Source organism: Poromitra crassiceps (assembly GCF_964638095.1).
Source record: "Poromitra crassiceps genome assembly, chromosome: 17".
In the NCBI taxonomy this organism is placed as follows: domain Eukaryota; kingdom Metazoa; phylum Chordata; class Actinopteri; order Beryciformes; family Melamphaidae; genus Poromitra; species Poromitra crassiceps.
Genome location: NC_139635.1, coordinates 12,338,001 through 12,363,585, shown reverse-complemented (window position 1 = coordinate 12,363,585; position 25,585 = coordinate 12,338,001). Strand labels below are relative to the sequence as shown.

The window sequence follows — 25,585 nt, the reverse complement described above, 5'->3', positions numbered from 1 at the left end:
AACTTTTTGTGGGCGTTCCCACACAGACCGACTGTATCTATAGAGATGCTATAAGAAATAGCCTATAAGAGTATGTGTATAAAGCATTTGGGGTAATGCAATCATTCAAACACAGACACACACACAATTTATTAATTGACTTTAATTAGATCTCTCTGTTTCCCAGGAGCATCTCTCTGCTTGCAGGAGGATCTCTCTGCTTCCCAGGAGGATCTCTGTTTCCCAGGAGGATCTCTCTGTTTCCCACTCTGTTTCCCAGGAGGATCTCTGCTTCCCAGGAGCATCTCTCTGCTTGCAGGAGGATCTCTCTGTTTCCCAGGAGGATCTCTGTTTCCCAGGAGGATCTCTCTGTTTCCCAGGAGGATCTCTCTACTTCCCAGGAGCCAGAGTACAGGACATCACTGGTGCCGTTCCAAAATGTCTTCAAGATCACCATCTCCACAGTCGTCACATATGGCGAATTGGACATAAAATCACAACAGTCTGATACTCAAAGATGGCTTGCTTCACCTTGTGCTGCAAGCGACAGGTAAACAAAAGATGTCTGGCCCTGCCTTCTCCCAGATGACAGGCTCTTCTCTGTTATCTGTTATCTGTTATCTGTTATCTGTTATCTGTTCTTGCTTTAATCCAGTCAAATCTCCTGACTCTCAGGTTCCTATTGGAAAGAGAAAAAAAACATTCTGTTTTTCACTCTGTTTACAAAACTATGAGTAAGTCTAGATTTGATCCCTTTAATTGTCCGTCACAAAGCATCCCAGATAACAATGACCTATTGACTCAACATTGGTAATGGTCTGCATCGGTCGGCAGCTGAAGATGTAGTTGGTCCAAAGTTGGGCCAACGTTCACACTAGGTTGGACATAAATGGTTGGGCTGCTGTTGGCACTAGGTCGGACCAGAGCCGTATAATAGAAGAGTTCCGACATCTCCATTCACTCCAATGGACCAGTTTTTTACTCTCAAGAGTTCCAGGAAGTAAGGTCCTGGATTAAGCAGCACTGTCGAGTTGCAGCAAAATAGACAGTTTGTGTTGTACTCTGAAAGGGTTTTTTCCCCCTTGAATCAAATTGTACATTATCAGCTTTATTTTAGCATGCAAAAGTAGCGCGAGACCCATTCCATGATGATTACATGATGTAAAATATATTTCTGTCTTATCGTTTAAGTACCTGTGGCGTCACAGAGGCGGTGGATGAATCATATTACTTGCCACTGAAAACGGCAATGCAGCTATATATATTCAAGGTGCTCAATGTGACTATAGCAAACAAATAGCTCACTCAACAAGTCACAGCGCTTCCACTTTGGAGCTTACAAGTTCGATTCTGGGTTCTGGACAACTTTTTTTTAATTATCTGGCATAAATAGTTAAACCTGTACATAACACTGCCATATACGTTTAAAGGAAGTTTCAGAAAGTAATATTAACATAAAAATTATGAAATTGTGTGTACATGTAGAGGACCGATTACAGTACACTGTAGTAAATAGGACTGTTTCCGGTGCCGCGTCTATATGCCGACAACCCGCAATGCCGATAACCCGCAATGCAGATGGCCCACTAATCTGATGCCTTTAGTGCAATGCGTTTAGTGCGCCCTAACCCCTAACCCCTAACCTCTAAGCCTAACCCCTAACCAGGCTATCAGCATTGTGGGTTGTCGGCATAGTGAGCAGACCCCCTGTTTCCAATGTTGGGCGAACGTGATGCCACCGGCCAAAAAGACGTGCGCACGAGTTTGGCTGCGTTCTGCCAACGGAAGTTCAAACGGTGGGTCATCATTGTGCCAACGGGTCATTGTTATCTGGGACCTGTCATGTGACCTGAGCCCTGTGACGTGATATTAAAAGTTCCTGTAATATTTAGTTATAGAGGTAACAGGGGGTATCCAAATCGGTTTGCACAATTATCAAAGACGATTTTTTTCAGGCTTTGCTGAATGTAAGATTCCTGACAGGCAAATCCTTTTGATGAATGATTTGATTACAGATAATCAACTTGATGTTTTGGTTTGAACTGAAACATGTTTGGATGAAAACAACAGGGCAGCAGCTATTATTGAGTCAGTGCCTCCAACTTTAACTATCTGGATGTAGTAGAGGAGGAAGGAGAGGATGTGGAGTAGCCGTTATATTCAAAGACGTGTTCTTGTGCAAACAATTATCATTTGGTAAATGAGGGCGTATTCACACCTGTAGCTTGTTTGCTTTGTTCCGATTCAGGGGCTTCATTGATACAATTGTTGCATTTGTGTGTTGGTTCGTTTGTGTTCACACAGCCACAAATCAAACGGTCCAAACAGGCTGGCCAAACCTCCTGGATTGGCCAGGAGACCTCCGGCCTCATGTGGTGATGGGGGGTGCTGAGGGTATCCCAGAGATTTGATCAGATTCTATTCTTATAACCTTATACAATGTCTGTGAAGTATTACATTAATGTGTGTGTGCATTGGGAAGGCCTATATGTGTACGTCTGATGGCGCAGCGAGAAGAGAGAGAGAAAGAGAAGCAGGGAGGTGATTTATTTATTTAACCCCCCCCCCCCCCAGTAATTTTTTTTTATCTCCGTTAATTTGGTAAAATACCCTCGTAACTTCTGCTATTACTGTCACAGAGACTGCAGAGGATTGCGCATATGAACACCTGTCCTGTCAGGAATAAAATATTAATAATTAATTGTATAATAGCCTATGGATATTTTGAGGAAGACACGGCAATAAGTCTGATTATCATTGTATCACAGAAGAAGGCTGTCTCTGATGACCACAGCTTAATTTACTATATTGGAAACCAGAGGTAAGTTGGTCAATTCCAAACTGCTGGATTGCAATCATGCAAAAATCCCCCAAAAGTTTATCCATGCAAATGCTAGTTTCACGCCAAAACAGGAACTGAAGAATGAAAATGTTGTTTTTAACGAATAACAGTCCAAACGAACTGCATCAAGTGGGAAAACGCTCCCTGTATCGGAACTGCTCAAAACGAGACATGTGTGAAAACACCCTCAAAGTCCTTTGAATATCTCTCTGTTATACTAAATAGGAGTGCAAAAAATATTCCATTAAATAATATATTTAATAAAATATTCCATTAAATATCGCAACACATTATCATACCGACGGCATCCTATATCATCGCTCTGTCACACACCTTGTTTGTCAGATGTTAACGTGCATCCTTGTGCGCACATAATGTACGCCCACAGGTGCACCGTTAAACAAACACTGTGCCCCTGTTGGGATGAGGCAAAGTTATGCCTTCAGAGGCACAGGTTAGGTTTAGGCTTTGGGTAGATTGATTGATTATGTGACTGATGATGTCACTGATGATGGTTACCGATCTTGTACCAAAATCTGAATGTCTGGGGTCCCTAGATTCTTGTGACGTCAAAGTGAGGTCACAAGCCAAAACAGGTTGGGAACCCCTGCCCTTGGGTCTTCTGGCGGGGTCTCCGTACCCCATTACCCCTTTAGGGGGTTGGAGACAACCGGAACCTTCCCCTGGAGACCCAACCCCATAACCAGGGTGAGGGAGAGGGTCTTTTCACCTTGGAAGACCAGCTCCAGCGCCATGGCGTAACTTGACTTTTGTCTGCCCCAACAGGGGCACAGTGCTTGTTTAACGCTGTGCCTGTGGGCGCTAATTATTTGTGCACAAGGGTGCACAAATAATTGGTAGTTAACATCCGACGCACATTGTGCGTGACAGTGACAGCATATAGGACGCCGTCGGAGTGAGAACGGGCTGAATATCTAATACAGTGTGTATTTGATGGTTGAGTCTATACGGTCCTCATTTTACCAGGCTACATGATTACATTAGCGTAACTCTTAACTCATAATTATTTCTTTTTTTCCACCAAGCTTCGTGTGAGATGACGACTGCTGCTCTGGAGAAATAAAACAAGTAAGATGGAATAACTTTGGTTTGTTAAATTTTGGTTGGTTAGTATCATGTTTTAGAAAACAATAGTTAGCAGATAGTTTTAGCACCGGGGGCCTTTACCTAGCGGGGGTACCTAGTGTGGATAAACGTGGCATCGGCAATAATGTTAAATGAGGAGAATAATCCAGGGGGAAAATGTCAGCTAACATGACGCCGACCAGGAATTAGCCGTATCCAACTTTGCTTAGTTGACTAACAGCCTGCATAGGCCTACTCTCTGTCTCCTCTTGAATACAAAAAAAATGGTCTGTATGATGACGGTGAGGAACTCGCTCTAGTAAGCGAGTTCAAATATCATCATCATCATCATCGTCATCTTGGACTCAACCCTCACCTTTCGGAAACACATTACGAAAGTGACCAACTCAGTCAAATACAATCTGGCGAACTTCAGACATATCAGAAATTTCCTGACGGACGATGCTGCCCTGATGTTCCTGCACTCCATGATTTTTTCCCACATTGAATGACTACTGCTTAACGAGCTGGTCGCTGGCATGTAAAACAGCTCTTAAGCCGATTGAATCTCTATTTAAAAAAGCTCTAAAGATCTTTGATAAAAAGCCAATCTTCGCCCATATCTGTAACATCATAAAGATGCATGATTTCCTTGATTTTGACCATTTTAAAACCTTCAGACAGGCCTGTTTTGTTTTTAAGTGTCTTCATGGTCTTGTCCCACCCCCTCTGGGAGAGTTTTTTAAACGGAGGTCCGTGGAGGGTATGACCACCAGGGCGTGCCTAAGAGGAGACTGCGAGCTGGGCCACAGACGCACCGCTTTCGGTAAGAACGTCCTGTCTATTGTAGGCGGAAAGATATGGAACAGTCTCCCGGCCGCAGTGAAAATGACACAACATAACTAATAGCCTTCTCTTGGACATTTAATCTTTTTATCATTTTATTATCTTATCTGTTTGTGTGTATTGCTTTTGTTCCGTGTATGTATTGTTATCCCTTGTGTATGTATTTTTATCCCTTTTGCATTTTTATTATATTGCTTTTATATTCCCGTTTTCTGTATTTATCTTGTAGTTTTTAGTTGCTTATGTCCCGAGGACTGCGGGTGAAAATTAGCTTCGGCTAACCCCGGCACTTTTACCGTTGGATGCCCGTATGGATGATTCTGTACGTGTATAACTGTCTTTTAATGTGCATTGTCCTGTCCAAATAAACAATAAAGTAAAGTAACAATAAAGTAAGTACTCTATAATAGCAATACTAACGTTAGCATATAGCTAATTTGCTTGCTAAGCTAACGTTAATTTGAGGCTCCGAGTCCCAACAAAGTAAAACGTATGCTAATGTTACATTGATTATGGATGGGTCGGTATAGGGAGCCTAACTACCTTGCTAACATTAATTAGCCTGGCTTGCCAAAGTCAATATGGCCATGGCTGATAGTGTTAGCTTAGACAGCTAACGGCTATTAGCATCCATGGTTTTGCGACTTGAATCCTGAAGCTCGAACGCACGTAGGTGGGAGATGATGCGTTTGCCACTTGCCACTGGTCAGCTCCTACCATTAACGAATGCAGCATTAGTTGTAAGCAGCTTTTGCCCACGTGGTCAATAGGTGCTCGCTGCAGTCTGCAGAACCAAAAGCCCATTGAGTTTATTTGGCTGCTTCTGGAGGAAATGGAGTGTAACAAGTTGACAATTCAGTCAATCAGGCTGGGCTCGGATAGTTCCCAGATGTAACAAGTTGACAATTCAGTCAATCAGGCTGGGCTCGGATAGTTCCCAGGTGTAACAAGTTGACAATTCAGTCAATCAGGCAGGGCTCGGATAGTTCCCAGATGTAACAAGTTGACAATTCAGTCAATCAGGCGGGGCTCGGATAGTTCCCAGGTGTAACAAGTTGACAATTCAGTCAATCAGGCAGGGCTCGGATAGTTCCCAGATGTAACAAGTTGACAATTCAGTCAATCAGGCTGGGCTCGGATAGTTCCCAGTGAATATCATAATATGCTTGCTTGAAATGCCCATCGTGATCCCAAAGTACCAGCAACATGTACATTTGCATTCCTCACAGATGCCCTTTCGTCCCTTTGAAATGATCACATTCAGTCACACTGGAAATGTTAACTAACAGTTCTTGTGCATTTGATAAATTTGTGTTTTTATCTGATTTTATAGGCAACAACGATAGCAGCAATGCTGTTCAGAGTTCAATACCAAGGGAGGAAGTCTTACCTTAAAGTAGATGGAGCCTCATATTCATCACTTCTCAAGGAAGGTAATGTTTATATTGATGAAACAGATCAACTCAAGATCATCCAGTTGACATTTTAGATTTGAATTTCAAGTTTTCAACCTGAACTCACTCTGCCTCAGCCTACACCTTATAAACACTATTCACTACTCATGTCGAAATGGGTTGAAACTTGCTAAACAGCATTTACCCGTGTGCAACTCCAATAGTAGTTGGGGTATTGTAACTACATTAGTGTCTTTCCCTGAAATTTAAGGGGCTTTCAATTTATTCCTAAAATACCATTTTGATTACAAAGTGGCTTAAATAACAATAGTTTTACTTCGTTTCGAACTCAAGCTCTCACTAGTGCCTACAACGCTGCAACGCAGCCCTATGGAAGACTGTTATTTTGCTCCAAAATTACTTTTCATTAAAACCGACCAGCCACCCGTAGGTGGCGTGGTACCCCCTGGGGCTGACACGGATCCACGTGACTACATCACGTCCTGTCAGCCCACCCACATGGAAAGAATCTATATGTACCCTATATGTTTTAATATAGGGCCACATATAGTTTTCCCATATATGGTGCATACATAAAATTGGCCGTTTTCCTATATTATATGTTATATGTACCTATATGTATAGGTACATATATGTACCTATATGTACATATAATATAGGAAATCGGCCAATTTTATGTATGCACCATATATGGGAAACCTATATGTACATATATGTACCTATATGTAGGGTTTTAAATAAAAAAAAATAGCAGCGCACACAGGATTCGAACCCCGTTCTCCAAGGTTCAAGCCGTGCGCTCTAGTGCTGAGCTATACATTTTCTTATACTAACCAGAGAGCCGGGCACATTATATACTCTCTCGCACACAACGTAGACCACAATTGTCAGCGATCGGGAAGTTATTTTATGTGATGCGTACGATCGTAACAGACTAAAATGATGTTGTGTGTGTGTGTGTGTGTGTGTGTGTGTGTGTGCATCTATAGTCTGTAGGCTGTACGGCTTCAGAGGTTAACTTCATTTAACACCAGAGACTCAGGAGGTAGGCCTACACAGAGCCTCGTATAGTCTGTTACAATAACATAGTGTGCCCAGAGCACCTCGTTCTGCACTTGGTGCAGACCGGTGCAGACCGCTTTGGTCTAGTCAGTCACAGCTAGTAAGTACTTGCGCATGCTCGTTGCTGCAGGAACTGAATTCATTATTTTATAGTATTGCGCTAAACTATTAACCATAGTTGTGTCCTGGAAGCTTTTTGCTGGCACCACATAGCCTATAGTCCCATATTTATGATATTTCATGTGACATAAAATGCGTTGAAATGTAGTTTTCGTGTAGATCAGATTTCAACTCTCAGTTACACAATAAAAGACAATAAAATGCCAATTCACACACTATCAATATTGTCTCTATTCCAAACTACAAGAAATGTTTTAACAATATGATGAACCAAATTGTGTTTTTTTACACGTTTAAGTTGTAACCGCATTTTAGCCGGTTGAAAAGAGGGTGAAATTAGGTCTTAGACGTTCAAACCCAATATCACCCAGATTTAAACTAAAAATCAACGTTGAAAAAACGTTTTGTGCTCGCTGGGTATATATGGATTATGACACAGTGTATACAAACAGATTTGTAAATGACCTATATAGGAGGCATATACCTTGTATTGTGTACATATATGGCCTATATGTGGATATAAAGAAGTGAGACCTATATGACCTGTATTATGAACATATAGGGCCTTTATGTGTATATAAAGAAGCTATATAGGAGACATATATTCCCTGTATGTGCACATATAGTACCTATATGTGGATATAAAGAAGCTATAGGAGACCTATATGCCCGGTATATGCACTTATATGCACCTGAATCTGGCCTATATGCAACCTATATGCGGCATAAATGTGGCCTATATGCGCATATATGCACCTAAATCTGGCCTATATGCAACCTATATGCGGCATATATATGGCCTATATGCTCCTATATGCGCATATATGCACCTAAATCTGGCCTATATGCAACCTATATGCGGCATATATATGGCCTATATGCTCCTATATGCGCATATATGCACCTAAATCTGGCCTATATGCAACCTATATGCGGCATATATATGGCCTATATGCTCCTATATGCGCATATATGCACCTAAATCTGGCCTATATGCAACCTATATGCGGCATATATATGGCCTATATGCTCCTATATGCGCATATATGCACCTAAATCTGGCCTATATGCAACCTATATGCGGCATATATATGGCCTATATGCTCATATATGCTGCATATAGGTTGCATATAGGTTGCATATAGTTGCATATATGTTCATATAGATTCTTTCCATGTGGGCAGGGATAATCACTTTCCGTTTCTTCCACCCGCTGAGAAGACGTGTTTAGAAAGCTCCGCGGTTAACTTTGAAATTAGCTCTCTTACATAGCTTTAGATACTAGGCTCGTTCCGTCTGATTTGCCCACCTCAAGAGGTTCGCGTGGACGGGATAAACCAGGCTTCGGGAACCCGATCCTGTGCCCTTCACCAGCGGCGTCGGAACAAGTCATCTAAAAAGCTAAGAGTATCTTCCTTAGTTAACTGTTTATTGCTACCGCCGTGTAGTTCTGCTGCTACCGCCGTGTAGTGGTATTTGCTGCCGCTGTGTAGCTTTGCTTCGCTCCCCCGTCTGGGGCAGCGTTTTCGTTTGAGGGCCGACTTAGGTCCGCGCTCAAAACTGTAATGTACCACGTAGCACAGGAACAAAGAGGCTAATTAGCCCAGTTGTTACAGATAGCTAGCTTGGCACCCGTGCGGTTAGCTTCGTGTGCTAGGTACTTTAGGCGCCGGCTTTAGAGCGCGCCCGTTAGATAGTTAGCTAGTTTGCTCAGTGCAGCTAGCTTGGACTACCTTGTAGCACTCCAGCTATCTGGCTGCGTCCCCAGACAGGGTAACGGACCCGGTTATTGTGGCAGATAGCTAACGTGCACACGTGCAGTTAGTGTCTGTGTGCTAAGTACTTCGCGCCAGCTACCTCTGTGTAGGGCGCGTGTTAAGCGAGAGTAGTAGCTAGAAGCCATGCTCTTCAGTTAGCTAGATAGCTAGCTTGCTCCCGGCTTGCACGGTAACCCCGTTATTCCTGTTAGCAGAGAGAGGGGGGAACAGCTAGGTGCTGTATTAGCTGTGAGGCTACGCTGGCCGGTTACGACCGGCACAATTAATTTAATGTGTGCATGCCTAAGGGCAGGAGCACGCCGCACAGGCGTTGCTGGGACCTACATAAATGTAGTGTAGCTTTACTGGCGTCGGCCCCGAAGGGGGCACTCTGAGATATTAGCTGGGCGATCGCTAGCTAGGTGAGCTCGCCCCGCACGTTGTGTGGGCCGCTTCTCTCAGTACTTGCGCCATCTTAGCCAGCTTGCTTGTCTGCTAAGTGTTGCTTGCCTCGTGCAAATAGCATCTACTAGATTGTAACTCCCTCTGAGGAGTTTCTTCTGAGATTGACTAGCTTCGCGGGCCGCTGGCCTCTGCTTGCGGTCACGCTTGCTTCCCCGTGTTACTCAGGGTAGAGACTAGAGACTCGCTGCACCGGCTTGTGCGCAGGCTTGTGTTAGCGCACGCTTGTCTCTCAGTGCTTATGCTAGCTTAGCTAGTGGCTTCCACGCCTGTTCTCTCGGCTTAACAGGTTGTGGGTATTGGTGCCTCCCCTTCGTGTTCTGCCTTGGGCACGAGCACGCTGCACAGGCGCCTTGAACCCTCGGTCTTGTCCGCAGCTAAGCTCTTGAGAGCGGACCAAGGTCCGCTCTCAAAGGAGTGTGAAAGCTAGCTTGCCTTGCATACGTGCAGATAGCAATATTTAGTACTGTTTAGCACAGAACGATAGTATTTTGCAGATAGCTGGCGTGCATCCGTGCAGTTAGTATCTGTGTGCTAAGTACATTGGGCGCGAGCTACCTCCGCTACAATAGACGTACCGCTCCTTGCTGGCGCTTCCCGTCCAGCAGGGCTTACAGCTCGCCAAGGTCTGGGCTCAGTGCCAGCCTTTGGCTTGTAGCTCTAAGGACAAGCCCACCGCCCTTGGTGCCCAAGGCCCGGGGTGGTTGGGAGCTCTCCATGGGTCGCACTCCCTTGTTGGGGCGCCCCCTGCAAGTGCAGGGAGCCTGGCAGGGGGCACAGCGCACCTTGGTCCATGGCCACGGCCTGGCCTCGGTTGGCAGCGCCCAGGTCAAGCCCACCGGTTGGCTCACCAAGGCTAGGCTTAGTTCCAGCCTGCGGCTTGTAGCTTTAGACCCACCGTCCTCGGTGCCCGAGTTCGGTCGGGAGCTCGCCCAGGGTCTCATACCCATCATCAAGGCTCACCTTGGTCCATGGCTACGGCCTGGCCTCAGCTAGAGGCTCCTAGGACAGCCCACCATCAATGGCACCGACGGCTCATTGCTGGTCGGGAGCTCGCCTGGATCCCGCACTGTCGGACAAGTCCACGTGCGGCCGGTCTCGAGAAAAAACGTTACCTCCGCAGTCCCCCCAGCCTGTGAAAGGCGCACAGCAGGGGGGGGGGGGGTTACTTCGATACAACAGCGCGTCAGTAGGCGGAGCTTGCGTAAGAAGTTCTCCCCCAGCATGCACAGCTTCTACGGAACTGTCCATGCGGCGGGGGGGCGTAGCCTCTCACGTCCCGCCCCCCCATCAGGGCACCGGATCAAAAGGTCCCGGTGCCCAGCAATATGCTCATGACGGGTTCCGCTCCTTTGGCCACAAGAGACCATCTTGTCCAACAGGCTCGATGCCTGGGAGCATCTATGTTCCCCGTCCCCATTACGCACCCTCCAGAGGGGATACGCGCTACAGTTTGCCAGGCCCACACCCACGTTCGACGGGACCCCCGATCTGGCCGTGGAGGGGGAGGCCATGGACATACTCCACAAGGAGGTTATTCGTTCCTCGCCAAAGGGGCGATTCGCTCGGTTCCCAAGGCAGATGTGCGCTTGGGTTTTCTACCACAGGTACTTATCGTGCCCAAGAAGGACGGCTCCATGCGTCCGAAATTGGACCTTCGGCGTCTCATCAAGATGCTGAGGAAGTCCCGTTCCGAATGCTCTCTTCCCCGCCTGTTCAACGAGTTGAGACAGGGGGATTTCTTACTTCCGGGGATCTGGAAGGTGCGTTCTTCCATGTCCACAGGGTCAGGAGACACAGGAAATACCTGAGGTTCTCCTTCCTGGGGAAGGCTTACGAGTTCTGTGTCTTGCCATTTGGCATGTCTTTGAGCCCGCGAACCCTCACGGTGTGCGTGGAGGCAGCCTTGGCTCCCCTCCGCGCGAGGGGGATCCGCGTCTTCCTATATCTCGACGACGTTCTCTTAGCGGCCGACTCGAGGGTCCGTGCCACGGAACATACATCGGTGACCGATCACCGGCAAACCTTAGGGTTTTTGGTGAACTGGCAGAAGAGTTGCCTCGTCCCAGCGCAGGCGGCGACCTTCCTGGGGCTCGAGCTAGACTTCCTGCGAGCCTTTCACCAGAGCGACAGGCTCGCACGCTTCGGACAGCAAGCCAAGGACGTTAGGTCTGTGCCCTCGGTGTCAGTGCATCAGTGCACAGTGATGTTGGGCCTGATGGCCTCAGCACTGCATGTGCTCCCGCTAGGGAGGCTACACATGCTCTCGTGGTCCAAATATGGTTCTCAGGCTTCGCCTGGACTCGGCCGGGGACCGTCATCGCAGGGTTCCTCTGACAGGTCAGGCCTGGCAGGCACTGGCTATATGGGCGGACCCCCGTTACCTCTCGAGAGGTACTCGGTGGGGCCCTGTCCCGCTCAGGATGGTGATTCGCACAGACGCCTCCCTCTGGGGAGGGGGTGCGATTTGCGGGCATTTTTCGGCGAACGGCCGGTGGGAGGCTCAGGAGCTTCGCCACATAAACGTGCTAGAGCTGAAGGCGATTCGCCGGGCTCTGCTTCAGGACAAGCCCACCATCAATGGCGCCGTGGGCCCATTGTTGGTTGGGAGCTCTCTTGGGGACCGCACTGCCGGACAAGTCCGCGTGCGGCCAGACTCGAAAGAGAACGTTGCCTCCGCAGTCCCCCCAGCCTGCGGAGGTAACACTTCCAGCGGCTCACACATGGGCACCATGTGCTGATTCGCTCGGACAATAGGGCAGCGATCGCCCACCTGAACAAACAGGGCGGTGTGCGGTCGGGGGCGCTGAACCACCTGTGGGTGTATCCCCGTCTCCTTTCAGTGTCAGCGGTCTATCTGCCGGGACGGCGGAGTTACGACCGGCCTGCTGTCTCGAGGCAATCCCCCTTTTACGGAGTGGTGCCTCCACCCTCGGGTGATGGAACAGGTTTGGGCCAGGTTTGGTCGCGCCTGCGTCGATCACTGTGGTTCTCGATCCAGGAGGACAGCCCCCGCTAGGTCATGACGCGCTAAAAGCGCACGCGTGGCCGAGGGAGGGGCTCTATGCGTTTCCCCCGACCCCCCTGATCCGTCAGGTGTTGGACAGGGTGAGGGAACAGCGCCTCCGGCTCGTTTTAGTCTGTTTTGGCCCAGGCAGACATGGTTTGCGGACCTGGTCTCCCTGGCGCAAGATCCGCCCTGGGCATTGCCGGTACGGGCCGATCTCCTATCCCAGGCGGAGGGGGAGGTGTTCCACCCCTCCCCAGGCAGGTGGAAGCTAGCGGTCTGGCTCCTGAACCGGACCAGTTGCTAGCCCAGGGCTTGCCTGATAATGTGGGATGCACTATGCAGCAAGTAAGGGCGTGGATCCAGTGAACTGCAGTGTGCGACCAGTTCTCTGTTTCCTTCAGAGCCTGCTTGACGCGGGTCAGTCCCCGCAGTCGCTTAAGGTGTACGTAGCCGCGATTTCTGCTTGCCATATGGGAATTGAAGGGAGCCCCGTGGGGGCGTACCCTTTGGTCTTGCGCTTCATGAAGGGGGCGCGTAAACTGCGCCCGCCGTCGCGGTGCGTTTTTTCCCAAATCGGACCTGGTTACGGTGCTGGACGGGCTAACGGGTCATCCGTTTGAGCCCTTGGACTCCGCCGATTTAAGGGTTCTGTCTTTAAAGACCGCGCTGCTGCTGGCCTTGTCGTCAGGAAAGAGAGTTGGTGACCTGATTGCCCTCTCGGTGCAGCAGGCCTGTGTGGTTTTGGGAATGATGGGCGCAGGGTTACGTTGCGACCTAACCCGGCTTACCAACCTAAGAATATTAATGTCAGCTTTAGGTCTATGGTCATAGACTTATCAGCATTCTGTCCCCCGCCGTTCAGTTCGGGTGAGGAGTGACGCTTGCACATGCTGTGCCCAGTAAGGGCGCTCTCGGCCTATGTGGCCAGGACGCGTTCATTACGCACTCCAAACCAGTTGTTGGTCGGCTTTGGCAGAAGGCCCAGGGTGGCCTCCTTTCCAAGGATCGCTTATCACATTGGATAGTGGAGGCGATCGCTTTGGCATACTCTGCCGTGGGTAAGATACCTCCGGAGGGTATTAAGGCGCATTCTACGCGGGGTGTTGCGACATCCTCTGCGTTGTTGCGCGGTGTTCAGGGGAGGACATGTGTGCCGCGGCCTCATGGTCCTCTCATCACACTTTTGTTTGGTACTACAGTCTCGACGTGTCCGGTTCGCAATTCGCGCACGCGGTGCTGTCGGTGGCAAGAAGGTAGTATCGTTGCCACTCTAATATGTCAGACGGTCAGGCATGAACGTTGCCATATGGCTGTGGTTCACCGGTGCCTTTCGGGTCGCCCTGTGGGGTGCTCCCGGCAGCAAGGTCGGTTGAATTAAGGCACTAGTGAGAGCTTGAGTTCGAAACGAAGTAAAACGTTAGGGTTGTGCTACAACCCAGGTTTTACGAGTGAGAACGAGAGCTCTCACTACCCAGCCTTGCTGTGTCGATGCGTCACGGGGTGCGTCGGATCTCAGCGGCTGGAAGAAATTAGAGTGATTATCCCTGGGCTGACAGGACGTGACGTAGTCACGTGGATCCGTGTCAGTCCCAGGGGGTACCACGCCACCTACGGGTGGCTGGTCGGTTTTAATGAAAAGTAATTTTGGAGCAAAATAACAGTCTTCCATAGGGCTGCGTTGCAGCGTTGTAGGCACTAGTGAGAGCTCTCGTTCTCACTCGTAAAACCTGGGTTGTAGCACAACCCTAACGTTTGCATGCATGCTGATTGAAGGTTAGTAATAATTATCAGGGTTCCCACAGGTCATTGAAATCCTTGAAAGTTGGTAAATTTGAAGAAAAAAAATCAAGGCATTAAACGTTTTTGATAATAGACACGGGTCATTGAAAGTGCTTGAATTTAGGGTTTTTCCTGCATAGAGCATTAGAGCGAAATTGAGGGAAAAGTTGAGGTCCCTCAAATTTGAAATTTGAGGGACCTCAACTTTCTCCCTCAATTTCGCTCTCCGTCTTCAGCTTTCGGCAAGTGAAAACTAAATATTTCTCTAACAAGCATTGCAGTCTGTGGGTTTCTGTCATTTGTGATAGGAACGAACACAGCACAGTTGAGAAGTGTTCACACATTCAAGCCTCTGTCTTTAATTGTCTGAGAGCTTCTGTTAGTTTTGATTCTAAATATTCTCAGTGTTGTAACAGTAATTAACCTTGGTCCATGTCTCAAACTCTGTTGTGATGGGTCCTTGAATTTGGGGAATTGGGCTTTGAAAGTCCTTGAAAAGTCCTTGAATTTGAATTTGATGTTGAAGGTGTGGGGACCCTGAATTATGTTAACATTACATAATAAAACACGGATAGGTATGGAATGACACATCAGATGACAGTATTTCTGTGCATTTATTTGTATTCTTTTATTTGTGTATTCTCAGCCAAAAAGAAGTTCAGCATCCCCGAGGCCAGTAGAGTGTATCTGATGGATGACACAGAGGTTGAGGTTGATGAAGATGTCTTCAGTGATGTCCTAGAGCAAAACCCAAAGATGCTTTGGATTATTGCTGATGCCCATTCAGTGATTGGTAAGTAAGAGATTGTACAGATAAAGTCATGGGCACAAATGGACCAGTACACATCAGCAGCCATAATTATAACTACAATTGTGCGTGTTGTGTACAATGTGCTAACCATCGCTTTTTGGGAATATATTAACCCTAAAATGTATGCTTTTCTCCTCGCATCATACATAACACACACACACACACACACACACACACACACACACACACACACACACACACACACACACACAGGTTACATTGAGTTTTTAAAGTAATGATGTGACAAAGTTAGGAATCAATGACCAGTTAATTTAACATACAGTAGTTTAGCCAGTGGGCATTTATCCTCTTTATGTCATGTGCACTACACACACATGTTCAAACGACTAAATATCTGCTCACCGTGCAAAGGTTTTATTTGCAGAAAGCTGTGGACAGTAAAAACTGGCACACTGAAGACAATAAGTGATTAAAAGGGCATCTGGTTTTTAAGGCTGGGAAAGTTTGACATTATCCTCTGCATGGAAGCATGAAAAATGTGCACCACAGATTATAGCGTGTATGAAGGGTTACAGCTTCAACATGCAACCAGTGCACTGCTATTCTGATATTCAATTACAAGCCCAGCGTGAAAATATTCAGTCAAAGAATGGGAGATACAAATAAAACCATACTGTACTATCACAATGACTAGACAGTAACAGTTAACAGAGCCAAATCAATGCAAAATCTTGTACTTGTTTATTTTAATGGACTATGCATACTGGCTTCCTTCTCAGAGTCTCCAGCAGGGCCCTCGTGTACAGACACCCTGTCTCTCTCATCACATTCATCACAGAGCGACAGCACTCTGACATCTCTGAAGAGGCTGATTGACAGTTCTGCAAAGGCCAAAGAGGTGATCTTTGAGTAGAAATTATTTTAGTAAGTGTTGAACATTTAGCATATTTTTGGTATCAAGTTGTGTAACTTCACTGACAAATAATGCTGATTTATTTTGCACATGATCTCACAAAGGGGTTTTACTTCATTTTGAACTCGATTCTCACATATGTTTAAAGGAGAATTTCGTTTTTTTTTTAACCTGGAGCCCTCTCCTCACATTAATTATTATTTGACGACTCACCCAGTGTTCTCTGCAGCGATTTGGACCATCGTAGGCGTTGTTGTGATCGAAATAGTACTCCAAGCCAGTCCTTGAATGCGCTCCGTCAAGTCAGTACACAGCCCAGCCGGCAGGAAAGTCTCGTGGGACTTGACGAGAGTTGGTGAAACTCAGCCCGAATGAGGAAATGAGATCCCTGTAAAGATTAGTGGAAATAGCCCGGGGTGAATAGCAGTCTGATCTTTCTTTAGGGCTCATATAATGACGATATGGGTAGAACACGGGAATAAAACTGTCTATTTACATGGAGGAACAGCACGCTGCCATGTGGCCCCGACGGAGCGCATTCAAGGACTGGCTTGGAGTACTATTTCGATCACAACAACGCCTACGACGGTCCAAATCGCTGCGGAGAACACTGGGTGAGTCGTCAGATAATAATTAATGTGAGGAGAGGGTTAAAAAAAGGTTAAAAAAAACTAAATTCTCCTTTAAGTTGCTCCTGTAACGATTGCTGGATGTTTGACCTTGTTTCTCTAAAAAAGACCATTACTATAAAACCAATTAAGGCGTCTTGGCACACCTTGGCTATGATTGGCGCAACTGCCCTCAACCACTCATCTGACAACGTTCACGTCTGCCCAATCTGGGGGACTCACTCTTGTTCCTTTCTCTGAGACCTTGCTAGCAACTCTTTAGCTCTTAGCTTTAGTGGCAAACTCCATCTTAACATGCTCACCAAAAACAATTAGGATGAGCGGACCGACAGCCGACCGTCCAGGTGAATTATTGCTTTAGAAAGCTGCTAGCCCTGGTTAGTCAGGTGTAATTCAGGTCGCTAGCCGCCCCTCTTGGTCCGACCTAGCTCTAGCTTACGCTAGCTACAGACTGCTTAGCTTAGCTCAACCAGAATTATCCGCTAGCTGTCTTACGTGTTAGGGAAGAAGGAAATATTAGCGCTTGTTCAGGTCGCTAGCCGTTCCTCGTGGTCCGGGCTAGCTTCGGCTTACGCTAGCTGAAAACTGCATAGCTTAGCTGCTTCGTTAGCTTCCTGTCTGGGTTCGCTAGCTTAGCCACTGCTTCCCGCTAGGTTTGGCTGCTCGCATCCCACCTTAGCTATGGTATGGATAGGGCAGAGCCGCTTAAACCATGCACCCAGTGCGGTGCTGGCTTGGCACCTGATGATTGCCACAGTGTCTGTGTGCTCTGTTATATCGGGCCTCCGTTTTCCACGGGGATGTGATTTTTATGCACGTATGGCTGCGGCTTTTCCCCGCGGCTGTTATACCGGGTTGGGCTACTTGCCACACCGTTGAGTTAGATAGCTCCTGCTACCTTCATTGTTAGCGCTGCTAGTCACTAGTGTTGATAACATTACGCTCGCTATCTATGCGATAGAGATAAAGCTCTGTCTGTTTTTAAACAATCTAGGGATCATGTACACTTTCTTTTGTTTAAAAATCTTAGGAATACAGTTCAGCTCAAAGTCAGAGAGGCTAAATCAAACTATTTCTCTGGCCAGATAATGGAGAATAAGGATAACCCAAAGCCATTGTGGAAAACCCTAAAAAGTTTGGGTTGTACAACCAAATCCAATATTAACTCCAGTCCTTGCTTATCCCTGCAGGTTGATGGGAAGATTGTCAGTAACAAGAAACAAATTGCCGATCACTTTAACAACTTTTTTACTTCAATTGCTCGTAAGCTTGTTGATTGCCTGCCCTCTGGCCCTGTTACTTTTGGCCGGGACTGTCTCCTTGATTTTTATGCACGTTTGGGTGTTATACCCAATAATTTCTCGTTTAAACCTGTCTCGGTTGAAAATATCGCCAGACTTTTAAAAGGCCTTAAATGTGCCAAAGCCACGGGTCTCGACAACATTTCAGCCAGGTTCCTTAAGGACGCGCCCGACTCTATAGCACCATTTGTTGCTTATATTGTTAACCTCTCCCTGGCACAAGGCATTGTTCCTGATGACATGAAACACGCTAAAACTATTCCTCTTTTTAACTCATTGAGTGCCATGGACGTCTTTCCACGTCCAATTAAATAGTGACGTAGAGTGCCAAGGACGTCTTTCCACGTCCAATGCGTTTTTTGACGGGGGGGTGTCGATCTAAGCCTCTTACATCGCTTCTTACAATATTGGAGCTATTGAACGTGTCTAACCTATTTTACAGAACCCTTAGGTGGCGACAGTGCTCTCCAGATGAGAGAAAGTGGAGTAAAACACACAGAAGAAGTCGTTGGGGAAAAGGAAATTGCATCGCATCCGTCCGTATGCATCGATATGCATGAAGCATAACGTTAGCTGTGCCTGCAGCAGCCAATCTGCTGTCACAATTGAGCACCCCCGTGTCCGCTGCGACAGCCCATCCGCATGATCAGCCGTGGAGTTGTTATTATTCTCAACTGGAAGCATGGGAGCCGGTGACAAATACACGCGGCTGTAAAAAATCTGGATGTAGCGGACTTTTCAGTGCAGAGCAAACGCAGCAGAAAGCCCCAGAGACACTCCCAGGAGGAGGAGTGTGCAGTTGAGGGGGATGGGGGGGGGGCACGCAGAGCACGCAGAGCAGCATACAACACCCAGACAGCAGGACAGGATTGGCAAACGCAAGCTAGAATATCTGATGCCCACCAGCAGTAAATCAAGACCAGCAAGAAGCTGCAACCAGCAGCGCACGCAGGGGCCAGCGCTGCTGGTTGCAGCTAAAAAATATTGTTTTGCCAAACAAAATTCCTTGGTTTTCGCTGTTCTATTGAAGGAAATTATTTTTGAGGTGTGACTACATCAGAAAATATTAGCTTCAGTCGGTGATGTGCATGAAATGTTTAATTTCACAAAAGGCTCATTATCTCAGCTCCTAGAAAAAAACGGCTGCTTTTGGTTAAATCAAGCTATCTTCTCCGGCTCATAACTAAAGAACGGAAAATGGTATCAATAAACTTTTTTTTGCTGATGATACAATAGAGCCAGCTCGTTCTTTGTGCGTGTTCGGTGTTTACATAGTAATATCACACAATATTCTGTGGGCCTCGAGAAATCACTGAAAACGCTCTGAAAACTCTGGCACTGGGAGCGTCCGTTCTCCAAAAGTGGCTGGCACTCAATGAGTTAAGAAAGGTTGCAGGTCTGACCCAAGCAACTACAGGCCGATTTCTATTCTCAGTGTCACTTCCAAGGTCCTTGAAAAAGTCATTCACGAACAGCTGTATGAGTATTTAAACGACTCTTACCTGTTATTCAAATTCCAGTCTGGTTTCAGAAAGTCTCACTCTACTGATTCCTGTCTGCTTTTCTTAACAGATTTTATTAGAACAGAAATGGATGCTGGCAAGCTCTGCGGCATGATTTTGATCGATCTTCAAAAGGCCTTTGACACTGTCGACCACGATTTGCTCTTTTCTAAACTGTCTCCCTGCAATGTCAACATGTTTCTGTCTATGCCGACGATTCTGCCATCCTGTCCTCTGACAAGGACGTGGAGAGACTTAAAGCTACTCTGTGTGAGGAATTTAAGAAAATAAAATCCTGGCTTACTGATAACAAACTTTCCCTTCATATGGCCAAAACTGAATATATTATTTTTGGTTCAAAACCCAGGTTACACAAATTGGTCTCGTCTACCATTGTCCTTGAGGGCCAGTCCTTTGAGGCAAAAGCCTCAGTCAGCTATTTAGGCTGCCACCTAGACAGTAGCTTAGGAGGCGATACCATGGCCCTAAAAACAATTACCAAAGTGATTGGACGAACTGTTTCTCGCCAGAAAAGCCCCCTTTCTGGACCAGGCCACTCTTTTTTTGTTAGCCAACTCTCTGGTTTCTCCTTGCTTTGATTATGCCATCTCTTCTTGGTACGGAGGTTTGACCAAGGTTTTGAAGGAGAAACTGCAGGTTTCCCAGAACCAATTAGTAAGGCTAACTCTAGGCCTAGCCCCTAGAGACCATGTGGGAAAAGAACTCTTCCAGAAGCTGGGCTGGCTCCCCATGGATGCTAGATATGTCCAGCTTTAACTTAAAGGATAATTTCGTTTTTTTAACCTGGACCCCTCTCCTGATGGGAGATCCTCCTATAGCACAGCTTAACACAAGTGCTAAAAGTCCCACATTCAGAAGGTTTTTTAGAGATATTATTGTTGTATGGGCCTGGGCCCATACAACCTGTTCAGGCGTGGCCCAATTTGGATTCAGACGGATAAGAACCAGTTATTGACAACAATCTGATATATATATGTTATTTTATATAGAATTAAATTGCATATAAAAATACAGAGCGGGTCAAGTAAATACAATACAATTACAGATCTGGAGGGAATGTTCAGTAGAGGCGTCGGCAGGATGAGTCTGTCGAGATGTCACCGGCTGTCTGCGTCCAAGGAAGATTCTCTGGCGATTTCCTCTTTGAGCTGTCTTATATGCTTTCCTTGAACAGTTGATACTTCTGCTTTTTGTGTCTGCTTGGAATATTGCTTTATGGGGGATTTTATTTAGCTGCCTTAAAAGGACATTTCCGTTTTTGGGGAGACACTCTATGACAGGAAATACTTCTATCAAAAAAGAAACAGTTCAAACTGTATGTAACACTTCCCCTGCATTCACAGACAGACAGACAGACACACACACACACACACACACACACACACACACACATACACACACACACACACACACACAGACAAATAAACAGATAAACAAATACCCCTTAAATTCCCTTATTCAGCATTGTTTAGCACACATGCAACATTCTGCGACTGGTCCTTCATGCTTCAGAGAGGGTGGTATAGGGAATAAACAGGCTTTTGACTAAAGTTTCTGAACAAACCTCCACATAACTTAAATGTTACCCCATTTAGGCCTCCTGAATTCAAAAACATGTGACCTTACAGTTTCTACAAGCTAGCCAGCAAATTTAGCCTTTTATCAACATTACTCAGAAATACTGCTTTAATCATTTAAGATGATTCACTATGCTAAACATTTGCATTTGTTTGTTGCTGTTTGAAAAGAAAGACATTTGTTAATACAGAAACAATTATGGCAATATGTTGCAATTTATTAAACATTAAGATTGGAGATCATCTAACAGTGTAAAAACACAAGTTCATGACCTTACAGCATGGTGCATTGGCCATGACCCGAACCCGGGCCTCCCCGCGTGGCGGGCGAGAATTCTACCACTGAACCACCATCAAGACAGAATGGTGTTACTCTTTCTATCTGGAGGTGTTAAACGACAACTTTCAAAATACTCCTGTCGGCATGCATTTCAGTTGACTGAGGCCTTTTTGGGTTGACTAGGGCAAAGAGTTTTTGGGTCTGTCAGCAATCAGGCAAATTTCATCTTGAATCAATAAAGCAATTAGAATGAATAGCAAATAGAATGAATATTGAATAACAACAAAAGATAATAAAGATAATAATAACAAAAATAATAATAAATGAGTGGTAATAATAGTAATAATAATAGATGAATAATAATAAAGAAAACCAATTAAATGAAACCAATTATAGCTGTTGGACAGCAGTGTTTGACAAGTTAACTGGCGCTCAGCCAAACTTTATTTCACATTAGTTATCATTGTGAATCAGATTCTCATTCACAATAAAAACCAATGCGACACTTCATATGGTATGGCCGCGGGCCACCCTGTACCCTGCCTGGTCCTCGGGCCGCAAGTTGATTATTACTGTCTGGTAGGCTGTCAACTACTTCCCTAAATGTGTTTGCCATGGTGCTTTTTTTAACTCTGCCTGTTAACTGGGGTGTGAAACTGTCAACTGGGGTGTGAGACACCCTGTCGCTATCTGTGGAGGGGACAATTTAACTGATGAGAAATGAAACCATTTGGTGCATTGAAACTGTTACGGTCTTCAACACATGAAATATGGCTCAACCGAAGACCAGAACATATTTAGGACCCCAGGCAGGTTGCACAATTACTCAAATGTTTAGTTTAACCAAAAATGAAGAAAATGACCAAAGTAGCAAATGATATAAAGAAAGGAGGCTGAAGATCCGGCCAAACTAAGGAAAAGGCCTGGGCCAACCCCTTCGGGCCGTCGAAGCCAGCTAGATGTCCTGAAGAGACAAAAGAACAAAGGTTTAAACAGGATCATACGAAAACATAACTACCGGGGACTTCAGCCTAAACAAATAAACAAAATAACAGAACAAAGTTCAACCAAACTAAGTACAAAGTAATAATTATCACTGGAGAGGAGAACCCTCTCCAGGTGCTGCTGCTGTGGGTGTGTGCAAGCTCTGCATGTTCTCCATTCCAACCTCCTTTTAACCAAACCCTTGGGTTGATTGGCTCCCTGTTGCTCCTCAGGCAATTAAGGTAGAGCAGGAACTCCAGAGGGAGAGGAGAACAATAGAATATAATATATAATAATATGTGAGTTTGAGGAGTAAATTAGGGGTGGTATAGGTTATCAAATCGATCTCTACAGGGGTGGAATAAGTTATTAAATCTATCACTCCTCACATTAATTATGATCTGACCACTCACCCAGCGATCTCCGCAGGGTTCCTGGCCGTCCTAGCATTGTTTTGAGATCAATAGTGTCCAAGCCAGTCGTAAAATGGAGCTCTGTGGGGGCCAAGTGGGAGCCTGTCTTTCCTGCATCTAAATAGCCATTTTTATTCCCGTTTTCGCCACATGTCGTCATAATCTCATCCCTCAACAACCACCAGACTGATATTTCCCCCCGGGCTGTTTCCTGGACTCTTCCAGGGGTCAAATTACCTCATTCATGATCTCGGTCACCAAGTCTCGTCAAGTCTCGTCAAGTCCCGCGATACTTTCTTGCCAGCTGGCCAACTACCTGGAATCACCGGTCCAGAGCTCAGAATTTCTCGCGCGTTTGGCCTGTATACACACAGAAGACTAGCTCCCTGAAAGATTTTGTGAAATATGGCTGAATATTTTTCTGATAACGAGGATATGGACGATGACTTTGTCCACGATGGCCGCCCTTATTTATTCGAACCAGAGTATACAGCTGAGGAGCTGACAACTTTCCATTGAGTAAGTTCAAATTATCTATTTACAAGCATGAGATTTATTTATCCTCTAATTTCTGATTGATCAATAAATCGCCGTTCTAAACTGTTTATTCTTGTATAGTCTTCTAATCAAGTTTGTCCTTTGTTCTCCTCTCTATCGTTTCGCAGTAGCCTACAAATGTTGTATTTACATGCATGATATTTATTTCTCCTCTAATTTCTGATTGATCTGTAAATCGCCATTATAAACTGTTTATGCTGTTCGTCTCTTCTAATCAAGGTTTTCCTTTATTCTTTTATCTTTTGTTTCTCCTAAAGGCAGTGCAGACTTGTTGCCTACCGCGTTGTGCTCGAGTGGGCACTGAGAGGACAGCAGCTCGGCCATAAAGTCCAGAGACTCTTGCCCAGCTGTATCGTCACTGCGATCCGAAACAAGTATCCCTCTCCAACGGGCACTTACGTAGGATTCACTGATGCTGAGGACATCTTCAACGATTTTTAGAAGTAATGTTCCCTCAAACGTATCCTACAAGTGACTCAATAACTGCAATTTGGAATGGACATTGTCCATAACATCTATAACAACAGAGCCCCTGATTATCTTAGCAATCACTTTCAGAGGAGTGGAGATACACACTCCCACAACACTAGAGCCAGTACTGCTGACTTACGTCTACCTGGCTTTAAAACAAACCTAGGTAAGTGCTCTTTTAAATTTATCGGGGCCAAAAATTGGAGCATGTTGCCCCTCCACTTAAAGTGTACAAGCAGCCAAGGTGTTTTCAAGAAGAATGTCAAATTGTGGCTTCTTGATCAAGTCCATGTCTAAGCTCTGATGTACAGCTTCTTTTGTGTATTTTGATATGTTTCTCATCTCTCATTGCATAAATCATACTGTATTGAATGCTTCTGTTAATTAATTCATGTTTATATTGTTGTTGTTTTTTATATCTACCTGTTTTAGACCAAGGACCACAATGGAAATAAGTCTTGACTTTATTGTGCTTTATCCTTGATGTTATTCTTTGAGATCCATGTCTGTACTTTGTTTAGTACATTGTATTTCAATTTGTAACGGTCAAATAAAATAAAATAAAATCAAATCAAATCAAATCTCCGCTTCCAGCTTGCCGGGCTGCTTGCACCCTTTCTTAGCTGCAGTATGGAGAGCTGTCCTTACCTTCCCATGTGTGAGGAGAGGGAAATATTAGGGGTACCGCTTGCTACGGCTTGGCCTGCCTGAAATATGGCAGCCTGCTTATGATAGCTACTACAGAGTTGGTTAGGTCTTGGTGGACTGGGCATGCCTTCCCGGGGACACCTCGCCATTCCGAAGTGTCGGCATTCTGATCATTGACTTCTATGCTTTCGGAGAGGCGGCCCTTTTTATCTCCAAAAAATGTTTCGCCGAGAGGTTAGGTTCTGGGGGAGGTTAGGCTTAGGCGTGGGGGGTGGGAGAGGTTAGGTTTAGGGTTAGGGTCTGGGGGAGGGTTCTTTCGCAATGGCGAGACAGATCTCAATTTTGTCGGAATGCCGGTATTTCGGAGTGCCGACATTTCGGAATGCCGAGGTGTCCCCTGCCTTCCCGCTGGTGCTCGGCTGTTATACCGGGCTGACTGGTGTCACCCCGTTCGGTCAGATAAGCTTCTGCTATCTTTCGTTAGCGTTGCTAATTTAGCTGTCTGCACATAGGGGTTCGGACTAGTGTCTTGGCTTGCTTGATAGTTAGCTTTCATGCCACAAGTTGTGCGGCACCTCGCTGGTTGTTGTTATGCTGAAATACGCCAGCGGCTGTGTCGCACCCCACTGGCTTGTATCACGTTTATGGTTGGCTGGTGTCAGCTTGGCGCTTACATTGCCACAGCGTTACCTAGCCGTTCTGGTTGTTACCAGGGTATTGCTAGCTGGTTGCTTTGCATCCCGCTTAGCTTGTTGCTATGATTGCCACAATGCCTGCGTCTTGCTTAGGATTGACTCGCTACCCCTCAGCATATTGGCCATCGAGTTAGCTAAATATAGTATATAGAGTGGAAAGCTTAGCTTTTAGCTTGAGGGTTGCTGATTAGCCCCCTTTGGGCTGTTTATGGTGCTGTTTATTCGCTAGCCATCACCTGTTGACCACAGCTATTGCTGCTGGACGAGTAGCCGACACAAGGCCGCATGCCCGTGTGTAACAAGTGCGCGCATTTGCAGCCTATTGCTGCCTGCGTACTCCGCCTGGGTCCCATGCAGGCATGCGGAGCGGACGCTGGGGGATCCCTCCTACAGCCTCCGCTGTACCGCGTTACCGTCACCACTCATCCTTATGAGAATAGAGCCCCCCCCTGGGGTCAGGTGG

At 46.1% G+C, this 25,585-nt stretch overlaps 1 protein-coding gene across 2 annotated transcripts; it reads left to right on the top strand.

Moving 5' to 3' along the window:
- The first annotated feature begins 437 nt into the window (after window positions 1-437).
- LOC310791931 (uncharacterized protein) lies at window positions 438-23,696 on the top strand. Of its 2 annotated transcripts, XM_083653614.1 has the most exons (6): window positions 438-529; window positions 3,868-3,910; window positions 6,087-6,186; window positions 15,005-15,151; window positions 15,910-16,028; window positions 23,566-23,696. In XM_083653614.1, the coding sequence occupies exons 3-6, from the start codon at window positions 6,105-6,107 to the stop codon at window positions 23,632-23,634; spliced, it is 417 nt and encodes a 138-aa protein (XP_083509740.1). In that variant the 5' UTR covers window positions 438-529; window positions 3,868-3,910; window positions 6,087-6,104; the 3' UTR covers window positions 23,635-23,696. The 2 variants fall into 2 exon arrangements, with proteins under 2 accessions (XP_083509740.1, XP_083509741.1); XM_083653615.1 differs by lacking the exons at window positions 438-529; window positions 3,868-3,910 and adding an exon at window positions 4,610-4,733.
- The last annotated feature ends 1,889 nt before the right edge of the window (window positions 23,697-25,585 follow it).